This window comes from Vulpes lagopus, chromosome 6 (genome assembly GCF_018345385.1).
Source record: "Vulpes lagopus strain Blue_001 chromosome 6, ASM1834538v1, whole genome shotgun sequence".
Taxonomy (NCBI): domain Eukaryota; kingdom Metazoa; phylum Chordata; class Mammalia; order Carnivora; family Canidae; genus Vulpes; species Vulpes lagopus.
The window spans coordinates 85,229,650-85,252,752 of NC_054829.1; the positions used below are offsets into that span (position 1 = coordinate 85,229,650).

General features: G+C 37.6%; 1 protein-coding gene across 7 annotated transcripts in view; it reads left to right on the plus strand.

Moving 5' to 3' along the window:
* ARHGAP24 (Rho GTPase activating protein 24) overlaps positions 1 to 23,103 on the plus strand; it is a 504,876-nt gene that overhangs the window by 479,912 nt on the left and 1,861 nt on the right. For all 7 annotated transcript variants that reach the window (XM_041758959.1, XM_041758963.1, XM_041758964.1 and 4 more), the window contains 3 exons: positions 253 to 326; positions 10,934 to 11,055; positions 19,899 to 20,976. In XM_041758959.1, the coding sequence (XP_041614893.1) occupies positions 253 to 326; positions 10,934 to 11,055; positions 19,899 to 20,976 (1,274 nt within the window). The remainder of the gene's footprint in view (positions 1 to 252; positions 327 to 10,933; positions 11,056 to 19,898; positions 20,977 to 23,103) is intronic.

The window sequence follows — 23,103 nt, forward strand, 5'->3', positions numbered from 1 at the left end:
AAAATGTTAAAAAGGCTTCCCTTACATCTGTTTTTCCACAAATAGTACTTATGGAAATATTTGAAATACTTTTTAAAATCTTTGAAAATATTTGTGAAATGCCCTCTGTAATAGTGGCAAGGTTTCAGGACAGGATTCTTCACTGATGTTATGTGAAACTAATGGAAAAAAACCTGTATACCGATTTTTTATTTGCTTTAATTCCAAGAGCAACACTTAGATAACATTTGTTCTCTATTTCTTTTTACTCAGGGTGTTAAGGAATTAGCAAAGCAGGTGAAGAGTTTGCCAGTGGTCAATTACAACCTTCTAAAGTATATTTGCAGGTAAGAATTGCCCTAAAGACAAAACTAAACAGAACAAGATTATATTTAGCCTGATACTAACTTTTGACAATGAATAAAGTCACTGAACTGCTCTGAGTTCTAGTTTTGACCTCTATGAAATTAAAGGATTTGACAAGATGATCTGAAAGGTTTCTTTGAGCACTAAAATTGCTTGATTTTGTAATTTGTTTCTTCTGAGTCTTTCTTACTTCTACATATTAAAGATACGTTGCTTTGAACTTCCATCAAAGTTGTTTGTACATGTGCCATGTATCTTTGTTTAGAGAAGGAGCATTTACCTTGGCATGAAAAAGACCTGTATGAGAGTCTAGTTTTTTTTTTTCCTTTTTTATATAAAATGTGCTGATTTTTATTTTATTTTTTTACGTTTGTTTTTATTTAAGTTCAATTTACCAACATATAGTATAACCCAGTGCTCATGCCATCGAGTGCCCTCCTCAGTGCCCATCACCCAGTTACCCCATCTCCCACCCATCTCCCCTTCCGCAAGCAACCCTTTGTTTCCCAGAATTAGGAGTCTCTCATGCTTTGTCTCCCTCTCTAATTTTTCCCACTCAGTTCCCCTCCTTTCCATTATATCTTTTTCACTATTTCTTATATTCCATGTACAAGTGAAACCATATGATTGTCTTTCTCTGATTGACGGCTTCACTCAGCATAATACCCTCCAGTTCCATCCACGTCGAAGCAAATAGTGGGTATTCGTCCTTTCTAATGGCTGAGTAATATTCCATTGTATACATAGACCACATCTTCTTTATCCATTCATCTGTCGAAGGACATCATGGCTCCTTCCACAGCTTGACTATTGTAGACATTTCTGCTATCAACATTGGGGTGCAGGTGTCCTGGCATTTCACTGCATCTGTATTTTTGGGGTAAATACCCAGTAGTGCAATTGCTGGGTCATAGGGTAGCTCTACTTTTAAATTTTTGAGGAACCTCCACACTGTTTTCCAGAGTGGCTGCACCAGTTTGCATTCCCACTAACAGTGCAAGAGGGAAAAAGGGGTTTCTCCACATCCTCTCCAATATTTGTTGTTTCCTGTCTTGTTCATTTTTGCCATTATCACTGGTGTGAGGTGATATCTCATTGTGGTTTTGATTTGAATTTCCCTGATGACAAGTGATGCAGAGCATTTTCTCATGTGCTTTTTGGCCACGTCTATGTCTTCTTTGGTGAAATTTCTGTTCATGTCTTCTGCCCATTTCATGATTGGATATTTTGTTTCTTGGGTGTTGTGTTTGATAAGTTCTTTATAGATCGTGGATACTAGCCCTTTATCTGATATGTCATTTGCAAATATCTTCTCCCATTCTGTAGGTTGTCTTTTAGTTTTGTTGGCTGTTTCTTTTGCTGTGCAGAAGCTTCTTATCTTGATGAAGTCCCAATAATTCATTTTTGCTTTTGTTTCCCTTTCCTTCATAGATGTATCTTTTTTTTTATATAGATGTATCTTGCAAAAAGTTGCTGTGGCCAAGTTCAAAAAGGGTGTTGCCTGTGTTCTCCTCTAGGATTTTGATGGATTCTTGCCTCACATTTAGATCTTTCAACCATTTTGAGTTGATCTTTGTGTATGGTGTTAAGAGAATGGTCTAGTTTCATTCTTCTGCACATGGCTGTCTCAATTTTCCCAGCACCATTTATTGAATAAACTGTCCTTTTTCCAGTGGATATTCTTTCCTGCTTTGTAGAAGATGAGTTGACCATAGAGTTGAGGGCCCATTTCTGGGTTCTCTATTCTGTTCTATTGATCTATATGTCTGTTTTTTTTGTGCAGTATCGTACTATCTTGATGATCACAGCTTTGTAATACAGCTTTAAATCCAGCATTGTGTTGCCCCCAGCATTGGTTTTCTTTTTAGTGTTCCTCTAGCTATTTGGGGTCTGTTCTGATTCCATAAAAATCTTAAGATGATTTGTTCCAACTCTATGAAGAAAGTCCATGGTATTTTGATAGGGCTTGAATTGAACATGTACATTGCTCTGGGTAGCATAGACATTTTCATAATATTGATTCTTCCATTCCAATCCACGAGCGTGGAAAGTTTTCCATCTCTTTGTGTCTTCCTCAATTTCTTTCATTAGTGTTCTGAAGTTTTTAGGGTATAGATCCTTTACCTCTTTGGTTAGGTTTATTCCTAGGTATCTTACGCTCTTGGGTGCAATTGTAAATGGGATTGATTCCTTAATTTCTCCTTCTTCTGTATCACTGTTAGTGTATAGAAATGCCACTGATTTCGTGCGTTGATTTTGTATCCTGCCACCTTGCTGAATTGCTGTATGAGATCTAGCAATCTTGGGGTGGAGTCTTTTGGGTTTTCTACATACAATATCATGTCCTCTACAAAGAGTGGGGGTTTGGCTTTTTTGCCATTTTGAATGCCTTTTATTGCTTTTTGTTGCCTGATTGCTGAGACTAGGACTTCGAGTACTATGTTGAATAACAGTGGTGAGAGTGGATATACCTGTCCTGTTCCTGATCTTAGGGAAAAGGCTTTCAGTTTTTCTCCATTGAGAATGATATTCGGGGCAGCCCCGGTGGTGCAGCAGTTTGGCGCCGCCTGCAGCCTGGGGTGTGATCCTGGAGACCCAGGATCGAGTCCCACATCCGGCTCCCTACATGGAGCCTGCTCCTCCCTCTGTCTGTGTCTCTGTCTCTGTCTCTGTCTCTCTCTCTCTCTCTCTCTGTCTATGAATAAATAAATAAAATCTTTAAAAAAAAAAAGAGAATGATATTCGGTGTGGGCTTTTCATAAATGACTTTTGAGATATTGAGGAATGTGCCCTCTATCCCTACACTATGAAGAGTTTTAATCAGGAATGAATGCTGTATTTTGTCAAATGCTTTCTCTGCATCTGTTGAGAGGATCATATAGTTCTTGTTTTTTCTCTTGTTGATGTGATGTATCACATTGACTATTTTACCAGTGTTGAACCACCCTTGCATCCCGGGGATAAATCCCACTTGGTCATGGTGAATAATCCTCTTAATGTACTGTTGGATCCTATTGGCTAGTATCTTGGTGGGAATTTTTGCATCCATGTTTATTAAGAATACTGGTCTGTAATTCTCTTTTTTGGTGGTGTCTTTGTCTGGTTTTAGGATCAAGGTAATGCTGGCCTCATAAAACGAGTTTGGAAGTATTCCCTTTCTTTCTATCCTTCAAAACAGCTTTAGTAGAATAGGCATTATTAAAAAAAAAAAAAGATTTTATTTATTTATTCATGAGAGACACAGAGAGACACAGGCAGAGGGAGAAGCAGGATCCACACTGGGACCCCAATATGGGACTCAATCCTGTGATTCCAGGACCACACCCCTGGGCTGAAGGCAGGCATCAAACTGCTTAGCCACCGAGGTGTCCCAAATAGGTATTATTTCTTCTTTAAACATTTGGTAGAATTCCCCTGGGAAGCCATCTGGCCCTGGACTTTTGCATCTTGGGAGGTTTTTGATAACTGCTTCACTTTCTTCTCTGGTTATTAGCCTGTTCAGGTTTTCAATTTTTTTCTGTTCCAGTTTTGACAATTTGTGGGTTTCCAGAAATGCATCCATTTCTTCTAGATTGCCTGATTTTTTTGGCATATAGCTGCTCATAATACGTTTTTAAAATCATTTGTATTTCCTTGGTATTGGTTGTAATCTCTCCTCTTTCACTGGTAATTTTATTGAGTCTTTTCTCTTTTATTTTTAATAAGGCTGGCTAGGGGTTTATCTATCTTATTAATTCTTTCAACGAACGAGCTCCTGGTTTTGTTGAACTGTTCTACAGTTCTGGTCTCTATTTCACTGAGTTCTGCTCAAATTATTATTACCTTCTTCTGCTTGGTGTAGGCTTTACTTGCTGTTCTTTCTCCAATTCCTTTAGGTGCAAGGTTAGCTTGTGTATTTGAGTTTTTTTTTCCCAATTTTTTGAGGGATGCTTGTATTGCGATGTATTTCCCTCTTAGGACTGCTTTTGCTGTATCCCAAAGATTTTGAACAATTGTATCTTCATTTTCATTAGTTTCTATGAATCTTTTTAATTCTTCTCTAATTTCCTGGTTGACCCTTTCATCTTTTAGTAGGATGCTCTTTAACCTCTATGTGTTTGAGTTTCTTCCAAATTTCTTCTTGATTGAGTTCTAGCTTCAAAGCATTGTGATCTGAAACTATGCAGGGGAATCAGTTGAAACCTGATTTGTGACCCAGTATGTGGTCCAATCTGGAGAAAGTTCCATTTGCACTTGAGAAGAATGTGTATTCTGTTGCATTCAGGTGGAAAGTTCTGTATATATCTGTGAAATCCATCTGGTCTAGTGTATCATTTAAGGTTCTTGTTTCTTTGGTGATGTTGTGATGAGAATATTTGTCATTTGCTGAATGTGCCATGTTGAAGTCTCCTACTCTTGGTGTATTATTACCTAAGTATCTCTTTACTCTAGTTATTAATTGATTGATATACTTGATCGCTCCCACATTAGGGGCATAAATATTCATGATTGTTAGGTCTTCTTGTTGTATAGACCCCTTAAGGTATAGTGTCCCTCTTCATCTCTTACTACAGTCTTTGGGATAAACTTTAATTTATCTGATATGAGGATTCCTACCCCAGCTTTCTTTTGAGAACCATTTGAATGGTAAATGGTTCTCCACCCCTTCATTTTCAGGCTGACGGTGTCCTTAGGTCTATCATAAGTCTCTTATGGACAGCAAATAGATGGGTCTTGCTTTTTTATTCAGTCCAATATCCTGTGTCTTTTGATGGGACCATTTAGCCCACTCACATTCAAAGTAACTATTGAAAGATATGAATTTAGTGTCCTCATATTACCTATTCAATCCCTGTTTTGTGGATTATTTCTTTGGGCTCCCTCTTTCTTTTACAGCGTCCCCCTTAATATTTCTTGCAGGGCCAGTTTGGTGGTCACATATTCTTTCAGTTTCTGCCTATCCTAGAAGCCCTTTATCTCTCCTTCTATTCTGAATGAGAAAAGTAAAGTGCTTTTGCTGGGTAAAGTACTCTTGGCTGCATGTTCTTCTCATTTAGGACCCTGACTATGTTATGCCCACCCTTTCTGGCCTGCCAAGCCTCTGTGAAGAGGTCTACTGTTAATCTGATATTTCTCCCCATATAAGTTAAGAATCTCTTGTCTTGTGCTGCTTTGAGAATTTTCTCTTTATCTTTGAAATTTGCAAGTTTCACTATGAAATGTCGAGGTGTTGAACAGTTTTCATTGATTTTTTGGGCTGTCCTCTCTATCTCCTGGATCTGAATACCTGTTTCCTTCCCCAGATTTGGGAAGTTCTCAGCTGATTTTTTCAAATATATTTTGTGGTCCTCTCTCTCAGCCTCTTCTGGAATCCCAATTAGATTATATTCTTCCTTCTCAGGCTATCATTTATTTCTCTAAGCCTTTCCTCATGGACTCTTAATTGTTTTTCTATTTTTTCATCAGCTTACTTCCTTACAGTAACTTGTCTTCTATGTCACTCACTCTCTCTTCCACCTCATTAGCCCTAGCCATTAGAACATCCAGTTTGGATTGCATCATATTTACTCTATTTTTAATTTCAGCCTGATTAGATCTCAATTCTGCAGTAACAAAGTCTCTAGAGTCCTTTACACATTTTTCCAGAGCCACCAGTAGCTTTATAACTGTACTTCTGAATTGAGTTTCTGACATAGTATTGAAATCCAAATTCTGTAACTCTGTGGCAGAGAGTACTGTTTCCGGTTCTTTCTTTTGTGGTGAATTCTTCCTTCTAGTCATTTTATCCAGTGCAGAGTGGCTCTATGAGTAGGCTGAGTCAAAAATATCAACCATGACCTAAGTAAAATACACCCTTGATGATTCTGAAGAGGTCAGAGATCAGAAAGTAAAAGAAAAGAAGAATAGAACAAAATAAAACAAAAAGACCACTAAAGTGAAAAACAAATTTTAAAACAAAGTAGTAAAAATAAAAAGCCAAAAACCAAAAACAAAGAAGAAGAAAAAAGGAAAAAAAGAAAGAAAGAAAATTAAAGAAAAGAAAAGGAGAGGATGGTGGTGGTGAGGAAGTAGTAGTGGACAGAGAATGTAGTCTACTTGAGAGGTCCTACAGGGTGATCCTCTTGGTTCTGAGTGTATTAAGTTCTGTATGTTAGAAGATGCTCAATCCCAAATTTATACAAACCAGCAATCCTTATATAAAGCCCCAACACTGACCACAAAAACATAAACAAGATTAGAAAGGGGGTACAGAATGGGAAGGAAAAGAGAGAATATAATCTCACAGAATTAACCAACACAGTGTTCCACTTAGTTCTGGGTATATTTTGGTTGTGTGTTAGAAGGTACTAACTTCCACCATTGTAAAACAAAATGAGGCAGAAAACAAAAACAAAATACCCATATCTCATATATCTACCAAAATTAAGTTGAATACATTGAAGAGAATCCAGAAGTGAAAAATATATCTAAGACATGTAATTGTAGAAATATGAAAGTCAAAAAGGAAAAAAACTTAAAAATGAAGAGTTGGTAAAATATTGTATTTAAGGTGGGAAAAGAGAAAAAAATATTGGAAATTTTTAGTCTGATATAAAAATGAGTCGTAATGGAAAAAAAAAAAAAAAAAGGACCCTCTAGTTCAATATATTATTTTCCCTCAGTCCTGGAGCTTTCCAGTCCTGCTTTTTCAGTAAACTTGCTTTTCCCCTGTCCTTCTAGCTGGTCTTCTGGGGAAGGTGTCTGCTGTGCTCATTCTCAGGTGTCTGTACCAGGGGGAGATGCCCCGCCTCCTGCCAGGTGGGGGCTCGGTGGGAGCTGTCTACTTGTGAGGCCTGTGTTCCCTAGTGGCCCCACCTCTCCTAGGCACATGGTGAAACAAGGAGGAACTACAACACTGGCAGCAGCCAGGTTTCCAGCTCTGGAGTCAAGTCAGTAGCCAGTCTCCCTGTCAACACTGGTCTAGATTCTCCTGGGGGCCAGTGTGGCTGCGGTGATCTGCACAGCTTGGGGGCATCCAGCAGCAGGAGGGTTCTTACTTTCCTGTGCCCTCCCCTCTTCTGCCTGTCCCAGGGGGAGTGCAGGATGGCTGGCTTTGTCCACTTGGACGCTCTGGGATCTGGGGCCCTGTGCCACTGGACCCGTGCTCCCAGGGACCACCTCTCCTGGAGGAAATGGGGCACAGCCACCTCCATCCATTGCCAGGCTCTAGTGTAAAGGCCACTCCGGAGCCTACCCACCTAACTGGCCTCTCCCAAATGCCCCCAGAGGGTTGCTGCCCTCCAACCCTTTACCAATTTCGGACCGCATTTTGCAGTGACCTTTCCCCCAGGGGCCCCTCCTCTTATAGTGACTTCAGGAATCTTGAGGCTTCACTACCCCTCCTGTGATTCTGCCCAATTTCCCTGCTAAGCACTTTTCCATCAGGGAAAATTCCTGTGCAGATTTGTAAAGTCTCCACTTCTCCAGGACTGGGCTTTCCTGCCTCGGAGGCTTTCGCTGCTCTGCTTCAGCCCTGCTAGTCACGGTTCCCCTCTCCCACTTTATTCTTTTCTGTTTTTTTTTCACCTTCCTACATCGTTAGAAGTGAAAACCCTTCTGTCTGTAGCGTTCCTGGCTGTTGTCTCTTTAAATCTCAGGTTGAATTAGTAGCTGTTCAGGATGTTTTGAAAGTTATCTAGGTAAGTTTGTGGGATCAGATGAGTTGAGGACCCCTACTCCTCTGCTATCTTGCACATAATCCATTGTCCTGATTTTTAAATGATCGGGAGTCCAGTTTCTATCACTGACTTCTTATGTGTCTTTATGCAATTTTCTTAGCCTCTGTAAGTGTCCTCTCAGACAAAAGAGTATTGAAAACACATGTTTCACACAGTTGTTTTAAAATTTAAATTGTATTTTAAATTGATAAATGTTATTTTCTTTTTATTTCTCTCTTATCTCAATTCATTAAAAAGACATTATTATTCAATTCTGTTAGGCCAATAATTGTGCCTGGTAAAGCCCTCACTCATGATCATATTTATCTTATGCCCTGTGATAGTATATGCCATGTCTGTGCACCTGTTTAAGAAACCATATGATTTTATTTCTATGTGGAATTTAAGAAACAAAACAAACAATAATGGGGGGAAAAAGAGAGACAAACCAAGAAACAGACTCTTAACTCTAGAGAACAAACTGATGGTTACTAGAGGGGAGGTGGGTGAGGGGATGGGTGAAATCAGTGATAGGTGTTAAGGAGGACACTTGTTGTGAGGAGTACTGGATGTGGTATGGAAGTGGTGAATTACTATATTGTGCACCTGAAACTAATAATACACTGTATATTAGCTAACTGGAATGTAAATAAAACTTAAAGAATAAACACATCAGATAAATAAAATTGAAACATATTACATTTAAATAAAGAGATGATGATTGACACTGTAAGTCACTGTAAGATATCTTGAATGAAAGCTTCCCAGTTTATTTTTAAGTAATTCAAATTTTTAATTCAATACAGTATTATCATGTGCATATGTTTTTTTGTGTTGTGTCATGATTAGATAAATGTTCACCAGACTGAGAACTATGCCAGACATTGTGGATCTCACTGTCAACTGTAATTTAGTAGAAATTCAAGAATCTCCTACTGTAACTTTTTCTGGTGATAGTAGGAAGCAAATATGAGCTTAGGTTTCATAATTTAAAAATGAAAAGAAATAGTCTCACTGATAACATAGGGTCATTAATACATCAGGGTTCTGTTCTAAGATTTTAAACTAATTTAAGCTGTTGTGTTAAATGAAAAAGGGGAATATCCTCTTTAAAAAGGAGAAGGCACTTCCTTGAGAACTGTATTATAGTCTTTATCTCCACAGGAGAACTTTACTTCTCTTGAACATTTAAGCAGACTTTTGGTTTCAGCTATTTCAAATAAGAAATTATGGTGGTATGAGTTTTTGCCCTTCAGTTTTATCATAGCTTGGCCTATCTAACAGTAATTAATATGTGGAACAGATGCCTTTCTTCAAAGTCACAGGGGAATAGTCAAGAACTCAGACTCTAGAGTCAGATGATCTGGGTTCAAATCTCAGCTCTGTGTCCTTGGAGAATATTCTTAACCACTCTGGTGCCACATGTGTCTTATCTGTAAAGTGGAAATAAGCATAGTATTTTCCTCACACAGTTGCTTTGAGAATTTAATAAGTTAGAACAATGAAATATATAAACACATAAAATATATTATTTTAAATCACCATAAGTTCTCTCATTTTGCTTCACATTATACACTCTAGCTTCATCCATGTTGTTGCAGATGGCAAGATTTCATTCTTTTTAATGGCTGAATAATATTCCATTATATATATGTATATATATTCATTTTATATATATTTACATATACATATGTTATATGTGAATATAATATATATTCTTTATATATATATATATGAATATAATATATATATTCTTTATATAATATTTATATTCTTCATATAATATATGTATATGTGAATATATATATATTCTTTACCCAATCATCTATGCTAAGTGAAATAAGTCAGTCAGAGAAAGACAAACCCCATATGTTTTCATTCATATGTGGAATTTAAGAAGTCAAAGAGATGAACATAGGGGAAGAGGGGGAATAATGAGAGAGAGAGAGAGAGAGAGAGAGAAGCAAACTATAGAAGACTCTTAACTGTAGAGAACAAACCTAGGGTTGATGGAGGGGAGGTGGGGGAGGGGAATGGGCTAAATGGTGATGGGTATTAAGGATGGCACTTGTTGGGATCAGCAATGGGTGTTATATGTAAATGATGAATCACTAAATCCTACTCCTGTATGTTAGCTAACTAGAATTTAAATAAAAATTTGAAACAAAAATAAATAAGTAAATAAAACCAAATGAAAAAATAATAAGTTCTTTCTTATTTCTCATCACTTCCTCTTTGTCTCATCAGTACAATTAGTAAGCCATGAAATCTAGAAATGAAGAAGGGATGGGGAATGAAAAAAGACAGCAAAACTACAAAAATAATCCCTCCTATTAAAATTATTTGGGGGAGGAGTCACTTTCACATCTTTTATTCTTTAACAGCTGATAAATTGAAAAAAAAGTTCCAGTTTTTCATATCAGTGAACTAAGGTTTTAATTTAAACCATGTTTGAATTCATTTTTTAATAGGCTATAAATTTGAAGTTCACAAATTACTCAATAAGGTGGGTCCTCCTCTCTGAAATAAAGGATTGTACCAGATGATCTTATTTATAGTTCTCAAATAGAATGTACATATAAATTTAATGTTTTATTTAAGGATTGAAAGAAAATCCACATTCTTGAATCTCATGTCCATATTATCCAAATACACGTGTTTCTGGTGATCGACACAGGAAGTGAAACTAAGCTAGGCCAGAGATGATATTTGATATGATCCCCTCAAGTCTGATTCTTAATAATTTACAATATATTTTCCCAACATGTGACTGAGAGATGTTTGAATTTCTAAATAATTTTGTCTCCATATTGGATTTGAACATATTCTATTTAATAATTTTCCCAATAAATCACTTTCTTCCACTGACAAATTTGATCCCACTGTTTTGTTCATGTTCTTATACTCAACAGGTTCTTGGATGAAGTACAGTCCTATTCTGGAGTTAACAAAATGAGTGTGCAGAACTTGGCCACTGTCTTTGGCCCTAATATCCTGCGCCCCAAAGTGGAAGATCCTTTGACTATCATGGAGGGTAAGTAAATTATTAACCTATACCTTCATCAAGAGAACAATAAACTCTTTTGTTTGTTTTGTTTTTCTAAAATTTATTTATATTCTCTATACCGAAAGTGGGTCTCTAATTCACAACCTTCAGATCAAGAGTCATATGCTCTATTCACTGAGCCAGCCAGGCACTCCTAATCAGCTGTCTTTTGGTTGATCAGAGTGTATTCTTTTTTGAGGAATCTAGGGAAATACGTATCTGTGTGGTAACTCCATTTATTGACCTAAGTTCTTTAAGTGCAAAATCTTCTTATTAGGATTCAGGCATTCTTTTGAGTTTACTAAACATAATTTACTAAAAGATTCTGCAGTAGCCTTACAAGAGTAAATCAGCTATAAAGTACTATGAAAGAACTAGAAAAATCTAGTTCACTTTTTGAGCCTCATGCAATTTTCAGAAAGTTTTAAAAGTAACTATTTTAAGCTAATATATTTTTATTAATTTTGGTTTTACTTGACTGATTTCAAGAAGTAGAAAAAATGGTTCTCTGTAAGATAATGCTGCTTATAAACTGTTTTGAAACATGAATTGTTTTCTAGATTAGAAAATGCCTCAAATTCTTTTCCACTATGAACTTCTACTTCCATTTGTTTCCAGCAGGCCTTACTGCTTAAGTGCCCTTTTTACCTATGGCCATTAATACTATCATTGTTTTCTAAAAATTGGATTAATTGGGATACGTGGGTGGCTCAGTGGTTGTCTGCCTTTGGCTCAGGGCATGATCCCAGGGTCCTGGGATTGAGTTCCACATTGGCCTCCCCACGGGGAGCCTGCTTCTCCCTCTGCCAATGTCTCTGCCTCTCTCTATGTGTCTCACATGAATAAATAAATAGAATCTTTTTTTAAAAAATGGACTAATTGAACATTTAAGAATTTAGTAAGGAAGGGGAAAAGAGAAAGAATGATGATTTTTAGTTTTACTCTGAGCTTATTTAGAACAAAATATACTCCTGATACGTTCCTTTCTTGAAAATTCTAATATTTTCATTCCTCTATGTCATATGAGACAGAAAGAAAGCTTTTTAAGTGTCTGCCTACATAAGCTCAGCTTCATTTCCTTGTCAGATATTTAGGGCGGTATCAACCGAACATCAGATTTTGGGCAGTACGTTAGTTGGTACAGAAAACATAATTTCTTTTGGAAGAGTTTAGCAGACATTAGGAAATGTAAAATGTGAAGCTATACGAAGCATACAGATACTTTAGTCTATTGTTTTCTAAAAACTTTTATTATAAACTAGAATGTATATGATAAGGAAAACCACCAATAACAGGCACACATATAAATCTTAGTGAATTTATATAAGACAAATACTCTAGGGAATGCCTGGGTGGCTCAGTGGTTGAGTCTCTGCCTTCAGTTCAGGGCGTGATCCTGGGGTCCTGGGATAGATCTGCATCGGGCTCCCTGTGGGGAGTCTGCTTCTCCTTCTGCCTGTGTCCCTGCCTCTCTTTCTGCGTGTCTCTCACAAATAAATAAATACAATCTTTGAAAAAAAAAAAAAGACAATACTCTAGAAATCATCACCTAGGTAGAGAAAGAAAACTTTTTTAGGCATCCCAAAAGTCCATTGCTGTGTCCTGTTCCTCCATCTTACTGTTCCACTCACTTAAAATTCTATTTTACTACACAGACATTTTAATCAGTCACTTCCTTGCATTTCGGTATAGTTTTATCAACAAAATATATTTCTTGGGCATTATATTTAATTTTACAATTATTTTATTTGATATCTTTTTAACATCTTTGGCCCTAATATCCTGACTTCAGTAATATAAAAAGGATAATAAACCAACACCAGTGAGTTTTAATCCCAGGAAGGAAAACTTGGCTAGCCATTTAAAAATCAATGTAATTCACCATATTAACAGACAAAAAAATTTTTCTTAAAAATCTTCTCCATGGATACAAAAAAGTATTTTACAAAATCTAATGCCATTCATGATAAAGACTGTTAGCAAATTAGAAATAAAAGGAACTTAACCTAAGAAAAGTTGTCTATAAAAAATTTAGTTATAGTATTATACTTAATGGTGAAAGATGAATGCTTTCCCCCTAAGATTGGGCATAAGGTAAGATTGCCTATATTTGGCCCTTCATCTGTAGTAAAAATCCTAGCTAGTGCAACAAAATATTAAGAAGGAATTGAAGGCAAACAGATTAGAAAAGGAAGTTGTAAAACTCTGTTTATTCACAGACAACATGATAATTTATGTACAAAATTCTAGGGAATCTACAAGGAAAGCTACTATAACTAATAAGTGAACTCATCAAGGTCACATGGTATAATGTCCATTCATAAAAATTCATTTATTTCTATACACTAGCATTGAATAATTAGAAATTGAAATAAAAATAGAATTTTAGAGCAACACTTAAAAATATAAAAAACGGGTCGCACAGTGGGAAAAAAAATAGAAAAAACGGATAAATTTAAGAAAATATAAATAAGACATATATCCTGAAAACTACTAAACATTTATGAAAAAAACTATGTAAATAGGGAAATATACTATGTTCATCAATTAGAATAGCCAAAATCAATAAGCTATTACTTTTCCTAAAGTTTATCTATAGTCTCAATGTAATTCCCAAAAATACCACAGAAAAAATTTTATTTGTAGAAATTGGCAATCTGATTATAAATCTTACATGGAAATAAAAATTATGTAGAATGGCCAAAACAATATGAAGAGGAAAAACATAGTTGAAATATACTACTTGAAGACTCAATATAATGTCACCAGTAATCAAGACAGTGTGATATGAATATAGACATATAGATCAATGTCATAGAACAGAATCCAGAATGTCACATGTCATCATTTGTTTTTGATGTATGTGCCAAGTTAGTTCGGTGGGAAAGTGATAGTCATTTCAACAAATGATACTGAAAAATTGCTTATCTGTTTAAATATTCATCCAAAACTTTTAGTCAAATGTTCATACCAACTTTATTTCAAAATACCCCAATCTGAAAACAGACCAGGTGTCCATCAATCAGTGAACAGGTAATTTTTGGTACGTTCATAAAATGGAATACTACTCAGCAATAGAAAGAATGGACTATTAATACATCCAATAATATGGGTAAATGTCATAAGTATTATGCTAAGTGAATACTGCCTAGACACAAAGACTTCATATTGTATAATTCCATTTATGTGAAATTCTAGAAACAGAAAAACTATAGTGTTAGAAAGCAGATCAGTGGTTGTCATGGTTGGGAGATGGGGGTAGGGAATTGGCTACAAATAGGCACAAGGTAATTGTCTATATCATGATTAGATGTTTCCAGGACTGTCATTTGTCAAAATTCATGATACAACTTACATCTACACATATACAAAATGACACATGTACAAGTTTATTCACTGCAAAAATACAAATTGAAACTACATTTCACAGACAGCTGTCATATATGTGTATATGTAAGTGTATTTTAAAGTGCCTACATAATTTTCCTTTAAAGCAAAATTGAATTCTTATCCAATTTTTATGAAGAAGTGCCTATAATGTGGTTTAAATTCAACCTTCATAGAAGTGTACAAGCGAGAGAGAGTTTCTGGATCATGTAGCACAGTGGGACTCCTGAATCTGCTCGGACTCTTCAGAATGGGCTGGTGATTCTGACCTCATTATTTGGGCTTCATGTTTTTCTTTTTTTTTTTTTTTTTTTTTAGGTCAAAATATGTTCTTTTTTTTTTTTTTAATTAACTTTTATTGGTGTTTAATTTACCAACATACAGAAAAACACCCAGTGCTCATCCCGTCAAGTGTCCACCTCAGTGCCCGTCACCCATTCCCCTCCAACACCCGCCCTCCTCCCCTTCCACCACCCCTAGTTCGTTTCCCCGAGTTAGGAGTCTTTATGTTCTGTCTCCCTTCCTGATATTTCCCAACATTTCTTTTCCCTTCCTTTATATTCCCTTTCACTATTATTCATATTCCCCAAATGAATGAGAACATACACTGTTTGTCCTTCTCCGATTGACTTATGTTTTTCATTAGTAACCCAATGAAGAGAATGACAGAGAGGAAGAAATAAAAAGGAAAAGAGAGTATATAGTGATACATACTTGATCATTACTAAGCTAGTCTGTCCTAAAAAGATATAAAAATTGAAAGAAATTCCCTTTACAAGAACTATTGCCATTTATTATTCTGGAAACTAGATGAAAGCAAAGCCTCCCAAGGTAGAAGAAAGAGATTTCTAGATCACTAGGGCCGTGACAGTCACTCTATAATTATGGCAGGTAACTGGCATGACTGTTCACAGACTCATGATAGAGACCTTGGGAATGTCGCTCTTCAATTAATTAAATGCCCTACATAGTTCACAGCTATAGTGAGAAGCAGTGATGCTTCAAATGTTAATATTCCAGTGATGGGGAAAAGCTCCATTTTTCCCAAAGTACTAGACAGAGTCATATATAATAGAGGCTGCTAATATTTGAAACTGTGTCTATCATATGAGCAAATAGTAAAATAGGACTAAGTACACATGTCTTCAAACAGTACATAATGAGAGTGTTGACAGCCATTTTAACTATACTAAAATCTTTTCATCAGAATCATTCACTCCTCCATGCACTGAAAATAGGATGACAAATTCAGAGGTAGCTAGAAAAGATAGATATATAAGACCATTAATTTTATTGAGTCCTTTTTCTTCCACAAATAAATAGATGTCTTTAATTTCTTATTTAGAATAACCCTAAGTTTACTTGTTACTACTACAGTTAAAATTCCAACAGCTTAAACATAATAGGATGAGTGCATGCTTTGGAGGAAGAAGACAAAGTATGAAATTTCACCTTGGTCATTTATCATCTATGTGACCTTGAGCAAACAGCTTAACCTCTCTGAACCTCAGTTTTCTCATCTGGAAAGTTTCAAGTCCTATCTTATAGCCTTTGAGAAGCTTAATTTAAAAGATTTAAGTGAAACATCTCCACCTAACATAGTGTTTCTCAAACTCTAATATACATAGGAATCAGCTGGAGATATTGTTAACATGCAAGCTCTGATTCAGAAGGTCTGCAGCAGGTCCTGCAATTTTGAAACTCCCAGGTGATATTTATGCTACTATTCTGTTACTGCTAGTGTCATCAAGGAGCTGGTTAGAAATGTAAAATCTCATGCCCCCCACAATACCTACATTTTAACAGAATTCAGGTAATTTGAATGAATATTAATGTTTGAGCAACACTGACCAACATCAGACCTGGCACACTGAAGATTCTTGATCTAAATATACTGTAAGTTTTGGATGATCACAGAAGTGTGCAGGACATAGATGGATTTAACACAATTTTTTCATATTCAAAATTTGATTTTGAATTATACTCAAGTCAGATTTTGTCAAAGTGTTGCTTTAAGCAAAAGAATGACCTCCCCACATATCAGGCCTCTACTCTCTGACAGCTACTCAGTTAGTAGCTGTTTGGTAGAAACCTGCATTGTCAAAGCCCTTCTCATCATTTTGTTCACAAAATCTCAATTTAAGTATTTTATATAGAAACTACACTTATTAACTAGAATTTAAGTTGTTTTGCTGTGTCTATTTATTGGAGATTATTCCTAAGAGCTTTTAGCAAGATCGTATAAACCCAGTTAACACATCAGATCAGTATAGTACAAGCCAAAGCAAAGATGATTGATGTTTTTATTAGCCTATACTGTTTTATTATGGGTACATGAATAACTGAATATTTAAAGATTTTCTTGGGCTATTGAGGGAGGAGGGGCTCCAAGTTAGAAAACTAATTAGGAAGCCTGGTTAATGATGACAGCCAATTTTAAGGGATAGGAACTCAGTTTCTAAGGCAGTGAGGAATATGTGAAAATATATTTGAGATTTCAGCTAATATGCTGAAATTGATAAACCCATTATTTTTTTAAATAAATTATTGCTTTTAATAATAAATCAGCTATTTCATCCATTATGGTCTGTTAATTTTACTGTCTGAAATTTGTATTCATTTCTAATTCATACTTTACAGTGCATAGTAAAAAATACGAGAATCAAATGGAAATTATAGTATTTTCATCTGTGTAAGATAATTATTGTTTCTCAAAGTTCTTTTCATTGTTTAAAATGCCCTGCCTAATGCTTTGCTGTTTCTTATAGAGCAGGTTTGGTAGTAAAAGATTCTCTCAGTTTTTGTTTATCTAGCAATATCTTTATTTTCCCTCCATTTTTAAAAAATATTTTATTTATTTACTCATAAGAGACACAGAGAGAAAGAAAGAGGCAGAGGCACAGGCATAGGGAGAAGCAGGCTCCATGCAGGGAGCCAGATGTGGGACTCGATCCCAGGTCTTCAGGATCAGGCCCTGGGCTGAAGGCGGTGCTAAAACACTGAGCCACCTGGGCTGCCCTTCCCCTCCATTTTGAATATAGATTTGTTGGATACAGAATTCTTGTGTGACAGTCTTTCAACATTTTGCATATCCTATTACCTTCTGGCAATGAGAAATTATGAGAAATCAGCTATTAATCTTCTTAAGGATCCTTTGTACATGAGTTGGTTCTTTCTTGCTACTTTCAAGATTTTTTTTTTTTTTTTTTTTTTTTTTAGTTTAAGACAGCTTGACTATGATGGGTCTAGGTTTAGATCCTTTTGCATTCTCATTTTCAGGTATTACAATTCTTTCTTTTGCCTGCTTATATCTGCTGTTAATTCTCTCTCCTGATTTTTTGTTCATTTCAGTTATTATACTTTTCAACTCCAGAATATTTGGTTCATTTATATGCTTTCTGTATCTTTATTGATAATCTCTATTTGGTGAGACAGTATTCTCATTTTCATCTGGTCTCTTTAGATATGGTTTCCTTTAGTTATTAGAACACATTCAAAATAACCAATTTAAAGTCTTTATCTAGTGAGTGCCCTGTCTGGGCTTCCTCAGAGTGTATTTTTCCTGCATATAGGCCATAAGGTCTTTATTCTTTGTATGTCTCATAATTTTCATTGAAAAACTGGACATTTTTTTAAAGGTTTTATTTATTTATTCATGAGAGACACACAGAGAGAGAGTCAGAGACATAGGTAGAGGTTAGAAGCAGGCTCCACGCAGGGAGCCCGATGCAGGACTTGATCCCAGGACTCTAGGACCGTGCCCTGGGCTGAGGGCAGGTGCTAAAAGCACTGAGCCACCCAGGCATCCCTGGACATTTTTAGTAGTAAAATACTGTGAGGGCTTTGGATATCAGGTCCTCTCCCTCCTCAGATTTGCTGTTGTTTGTTTAGTGCTTTTTCTGAACTAATTCTATAAAGTTTATATTCTTCACCAAATGTGGCCACTGAAGTTTATGCTTGGTTTGCTTGGTTGTCAATTAATTATTGACAAAGATTTCCTTCTATTGCCTCGGCTAATAAGTCCCCCCCCCCTTTTTTTTTTGCCAAGGGGCTCTGTATGCAAATCTTTGACAGTCAGGTAGGTAGTTCGCAACTCTGCAGTAGCCTTCGGTTTCTGCTTGTACAGGGCCTCAAAATCAGCCAGAGGTGAGAGCCTAGGGACTTATTAGTTCTTTCCTGAGCGTGCACACAGCTGCAGGGATGTACATAACCCTAAACATGCGTGTAGTCTTCTAAACTCCCTGGAATAGATCCAAGCTTTTCAAAACCCCCTATGGAAATCTCATTCCTCAGAATTATCTTTTAAGCTTGTGGTTAGCCTATTGTCTGTCCCAACTGTTATTCCGCTGCTTCTGGCAGCCATGATGTTAAACAAAAGAGCCCTCATTATTTCTGACAAACGCCCCTGAGAAAAACTCTCTTCACACTGGTCAAATTCCTAGTCAGATCAAATAAGGACATGCATTGTGAGTGCGTCTTCAAGAGAACCACCAAACAGGTCAAACAATGGCAATATTCTGGGAATGGAGTTTTGGAATTCCAACTGTGTTCTGGCCATTGCAGGGACTGCCAAGCTGCCAGTTCCCACTGTGATTGTGGAATATTAGTTTTTAAGGCTATTGCAAAGCTAGGGAGAATAGGATGAGGACAAAGTTAAAATACCACAGAGCTTGATGTTCTTACTGAGTCAACCTTTTTTCCTGAATAAACATTTTCCAGACTGTATCGAGCCTTTAATTAACTTCCAGATTCCTACAAATGTTGATTCAGAATACTTTTGTGAATTGCTCTATTGGAGAATAGGATTTTTGGAGATCCTTATTACACCATTCTGGCTGATGTTACTTAAAATGCCTCAAAGCTTTTGAATAGTGAACAAAAGTCATATGGAACTTCATTATCTTGCAACATTAGAAAGACAGACCATATACCCACCAGAGATCATATAGGACTCTACTAAGAAATGCCACTAAAATATATTGATCGTTTGAGTCAATTGTCAAATGAGAGATAACATTGACCTTCTCTTAAGACTTCTCATAATTAAATCTCAAACTTCTAGGAAATGGTGTATAATGATTAAAAGCCTATTCTCTGGAACTAGCTCACTCCGTTTCAAGCCCTGATTCTGCTCCTTAATGGCTTTGTGACCTTTGTCAAGTTATTTAACATTTGCAATACAATGATAATATACTACCTATTCATAGATTTGTTTTAAAATCCAACTAAACTAACAAAAGTAAAGTGCTTCGTACAGTTCATTATACATAGTAAATGCTCAAGCACTTTTAGCTTCTTTTGCTATTGTCATCATTGAGAATATAGTTCAGCAGTACTGACAGTAATGCTTAATGTTCATCTGAATGTGGTTCTTTAAGAGTCTTTTTCAAAATGAGGAATAAAACTATTTCACTCATACAACTGTGTTTTCTTTGCAATTACAGGCACTGTGGTGGTCCAGCAGTTGATGTCAGTAATGATTAGCAAACATGATCGCCTCTTCCCTAAAGATACAGAACCACAAGGCAAACCCCAAGATGGAGTGAGCAACAACAACAATGAAATTCAGAAGAAAGCCACCATGGGCCAGTTACAGAACAAGGAGAACAATAATACCAAGGATAGTCCTGGTAGGCAGTGCTCTTGGGAAAAGTCCGAGTCTCCCCAGAGAAGCAGCGTGGATAATGGATCCCCCACAGCTCTACCAGGGAGTAAAACCAACAGCCCAAGGAACAGCGTTCATAAGCTGGATGTCTCTAGGAGCCCCCCTCTCATGGTCAAAAAGAATCCTGCTTTCAACAAGGGCAGTGGGATAGTCACCAATGGGTCCTTCAGCAGCGGTAATGCAGAAGGTCTGGAGAAAACCCAAACCACTCCCAATGGGAGCTTACAGGCCAGAAGGACCTCTTCGCTGAAGGGGTCTGGTACCAAAATGGGCACCCACAGTGTACAGAATGGAACGGTGCGAATGGGCATTTTGAACCCCGACCCACTTGGGAACCCCTTGAACGGTCGCAGCATGAGCTGGCTGCCTAATGGCTACGTGACCCTGAGGGATAATAAGCAGAAAGAGCAAGCAGGAGAGTCAGGCCAGCACAATAGGCTCTCCACCTATGATAATGTCCATCAGCAGTTCTCCATGATGAACCTTGATGACAAGCAGAGTGTTGACAGCGCCACCTGGTCCACTTCCTCCTGTGAAATCTCCCTCCCCGAGAATTCCAACTCCTGCCGTTCCTCCACCACCACCTGCCCAGAGCAAGACTTTTATGGGGGTAATTTTGAGGACCCTGTTTTGGATGGGCCCCCGCAGGATGACCTCTCCCACCCTGGGGACTATGAAAACAAAAGCGACCGGAGGAGTGTGGGAGGCCGGAGTAGTCGTGCCACCAGCAGCAGTGACAACAGTGAGACATTTGTGGGCAACAACACCAGCAACCACAGTGCACTGCACAGCTTAGTGTCCAGCCTAAAACAGGAGATGACCAAGCAGAAGATAGAGTATGAGTCCCGGATAAAAAGGTGAGGAAAATCTGGAGCTCCTAACTACCAGAAAGGGTGCAACAACCTCCTGTTGTGGGACACGTCTGCACAGGAGGTTAAACGAACTGGCTCCAGAGTCACAGACCTGAGTTCAAGTCCAGGATTCACTCTTTAGTTGTAAGCTGTGGGATATGGGGGAGGCTCTCTATGAGCTTTGGATTCTTACTGTGAAAATCTTAAATATGAGTAGTTTTTACCCTAAAAGCATGTGAGAAATCCTTAAGCATTGTCCCTGGCACAGAATCAGTGCTCAATAATGCTATCTTCTGTAATTAGATATGTGGGTTTCTGTTAAGGCCTGGAAAGAGAGTGGCAGGGATAAATGGAAAGTAAGGATCCTGTTTTCACTGGTGTGAAGAGGATGAAATGAGGGTGAAGAAAAGGTGTCAAAAAAAAACCCAGATCTTTTTTTCTCATTCTTTTAATCTTTGAATGCTAAGAGAGTGTCCGCTGCCTGCTGGGCTCAGCTCCAGGCCTTGAGGGTTCAAGCAGTGAATAAAACAGACCAAAACTCAGCCCTCATGGAACCAGAGCAATAAGTAAAGTAGATCGGATGCTAAGTAGAAGACTAATGCAGGGAAGTGGAGTCAGATGCCTTGGTGAGGTCTAAATTCACGTGTGGTCACAGAGGAAGCTGAGCAGATACCTGGAGAGGAGCAAGTGGAAATGCCATGAATTGGGATGGGCAGGGGACCCCAAGAGGGAACAGAGCGAGGTGACAGAGGACCTTGGGGATCATTGTAAATCTGACTTTTATCTGAGATTGGAGTCCGTGGAGGTTTTGAGAAAGGTGTGAATATGACGTGTGTTCATATGGACAAGGGAAACTGTAGGCTAAACAAGGAGCAAAAACTGTGATTTGTAAGGAAGAATTATGCCAAAACCTAATTTATATCAGTTTACATTTTCTCATAAGGTGACCAAGGTGGAAGTATGCTTAGCAACTTCTCTAGGGAAGCTGCCTAGGCTGGATAAGGGGTGTTTGCCGGGTGTCCTGTGTTCACAGCCCTGACTCTCAGATGTTTCATGGACTTGAGAGGTGGGAATATGGAGAATGAGCCCAAGGCTCACAAACAGGACCCTGGCCCAGAAACCAGAAGTCCCACCCCCGTGTTTTCACCGTGGTTAGAGAAATTCTAAAACCTATGATCTTTATGTTCTCCCTTCAGTTTAGTGTAGGGGAAAGGACACTAACTCTCCAGGAGGAGACGGCCCGAGGCTCAGTTCAGCATGGAGCAGCCAGTGTCAGGCTGTGTGACTTGGTGGCCCTCCTCCTTCATGGGCGTTCTAGGGTCCTCACAGTAATGGACATCATTCTTTGTACTACTACAATTGCTGCCATGGCTCCAGACGCCACGGGGCTCCTTCCTTATACATAAAGGTGGCTCCAACGTATTTTACTGTGTCCCACCCATTTGTCAATTATCAGGCCAAACGATACATATTCCAAGAACTTTGGTCAAGTAAACTGAAGTACTACTTATACATTAGGTTGAAAAATTACTTTCTTAGAAAGTCATTTTTGTAAACCTTCCTGAGCAGACACTTGGCTTGAATTTTTCTATATAATGCCAAGTGACAGGAGGTTTATGGAAGAAAAGAAATGTCCTCTGCTTATAAGGTAACTCTGTTTCTAAGTGTAGTTTTTGGAACCACTGGCTACCAGAACTCTGGAGTTTCTGCCAATGCATGATGATAACTTAGCACTTAGCACTGGCAAACGAGAGATAGCACTTTCAACTTAGTACTTGTATGAACAGAGGGGAAAAAGCTGTTCTGAATGGCTGCTGGTGGACACTTTCACTTATGAGAACATTGGTGGCCTATTTATGTTCTGTAATCTGGCACATTTCAGAGACCTTGATAAAATAATTGAACTTCCCAGGAGAATGTCATCTCAATGGGCCCTTTTACTGTAGCATTCTTACCTGCCTGACCACCAGAGGAGGAGATACACAGCAGAGTGGGGCAGAGGAGCTGCCCCATGCCCAAACCACAGAAATAGGAGAGGTTATTTGTTCTAGTAAATTTTGGTCATTCCTAATTATAGGCATACATTTCTCTTTCAATTTCTTTTAAACTCCATCCCATAAATATTAAAGTTAG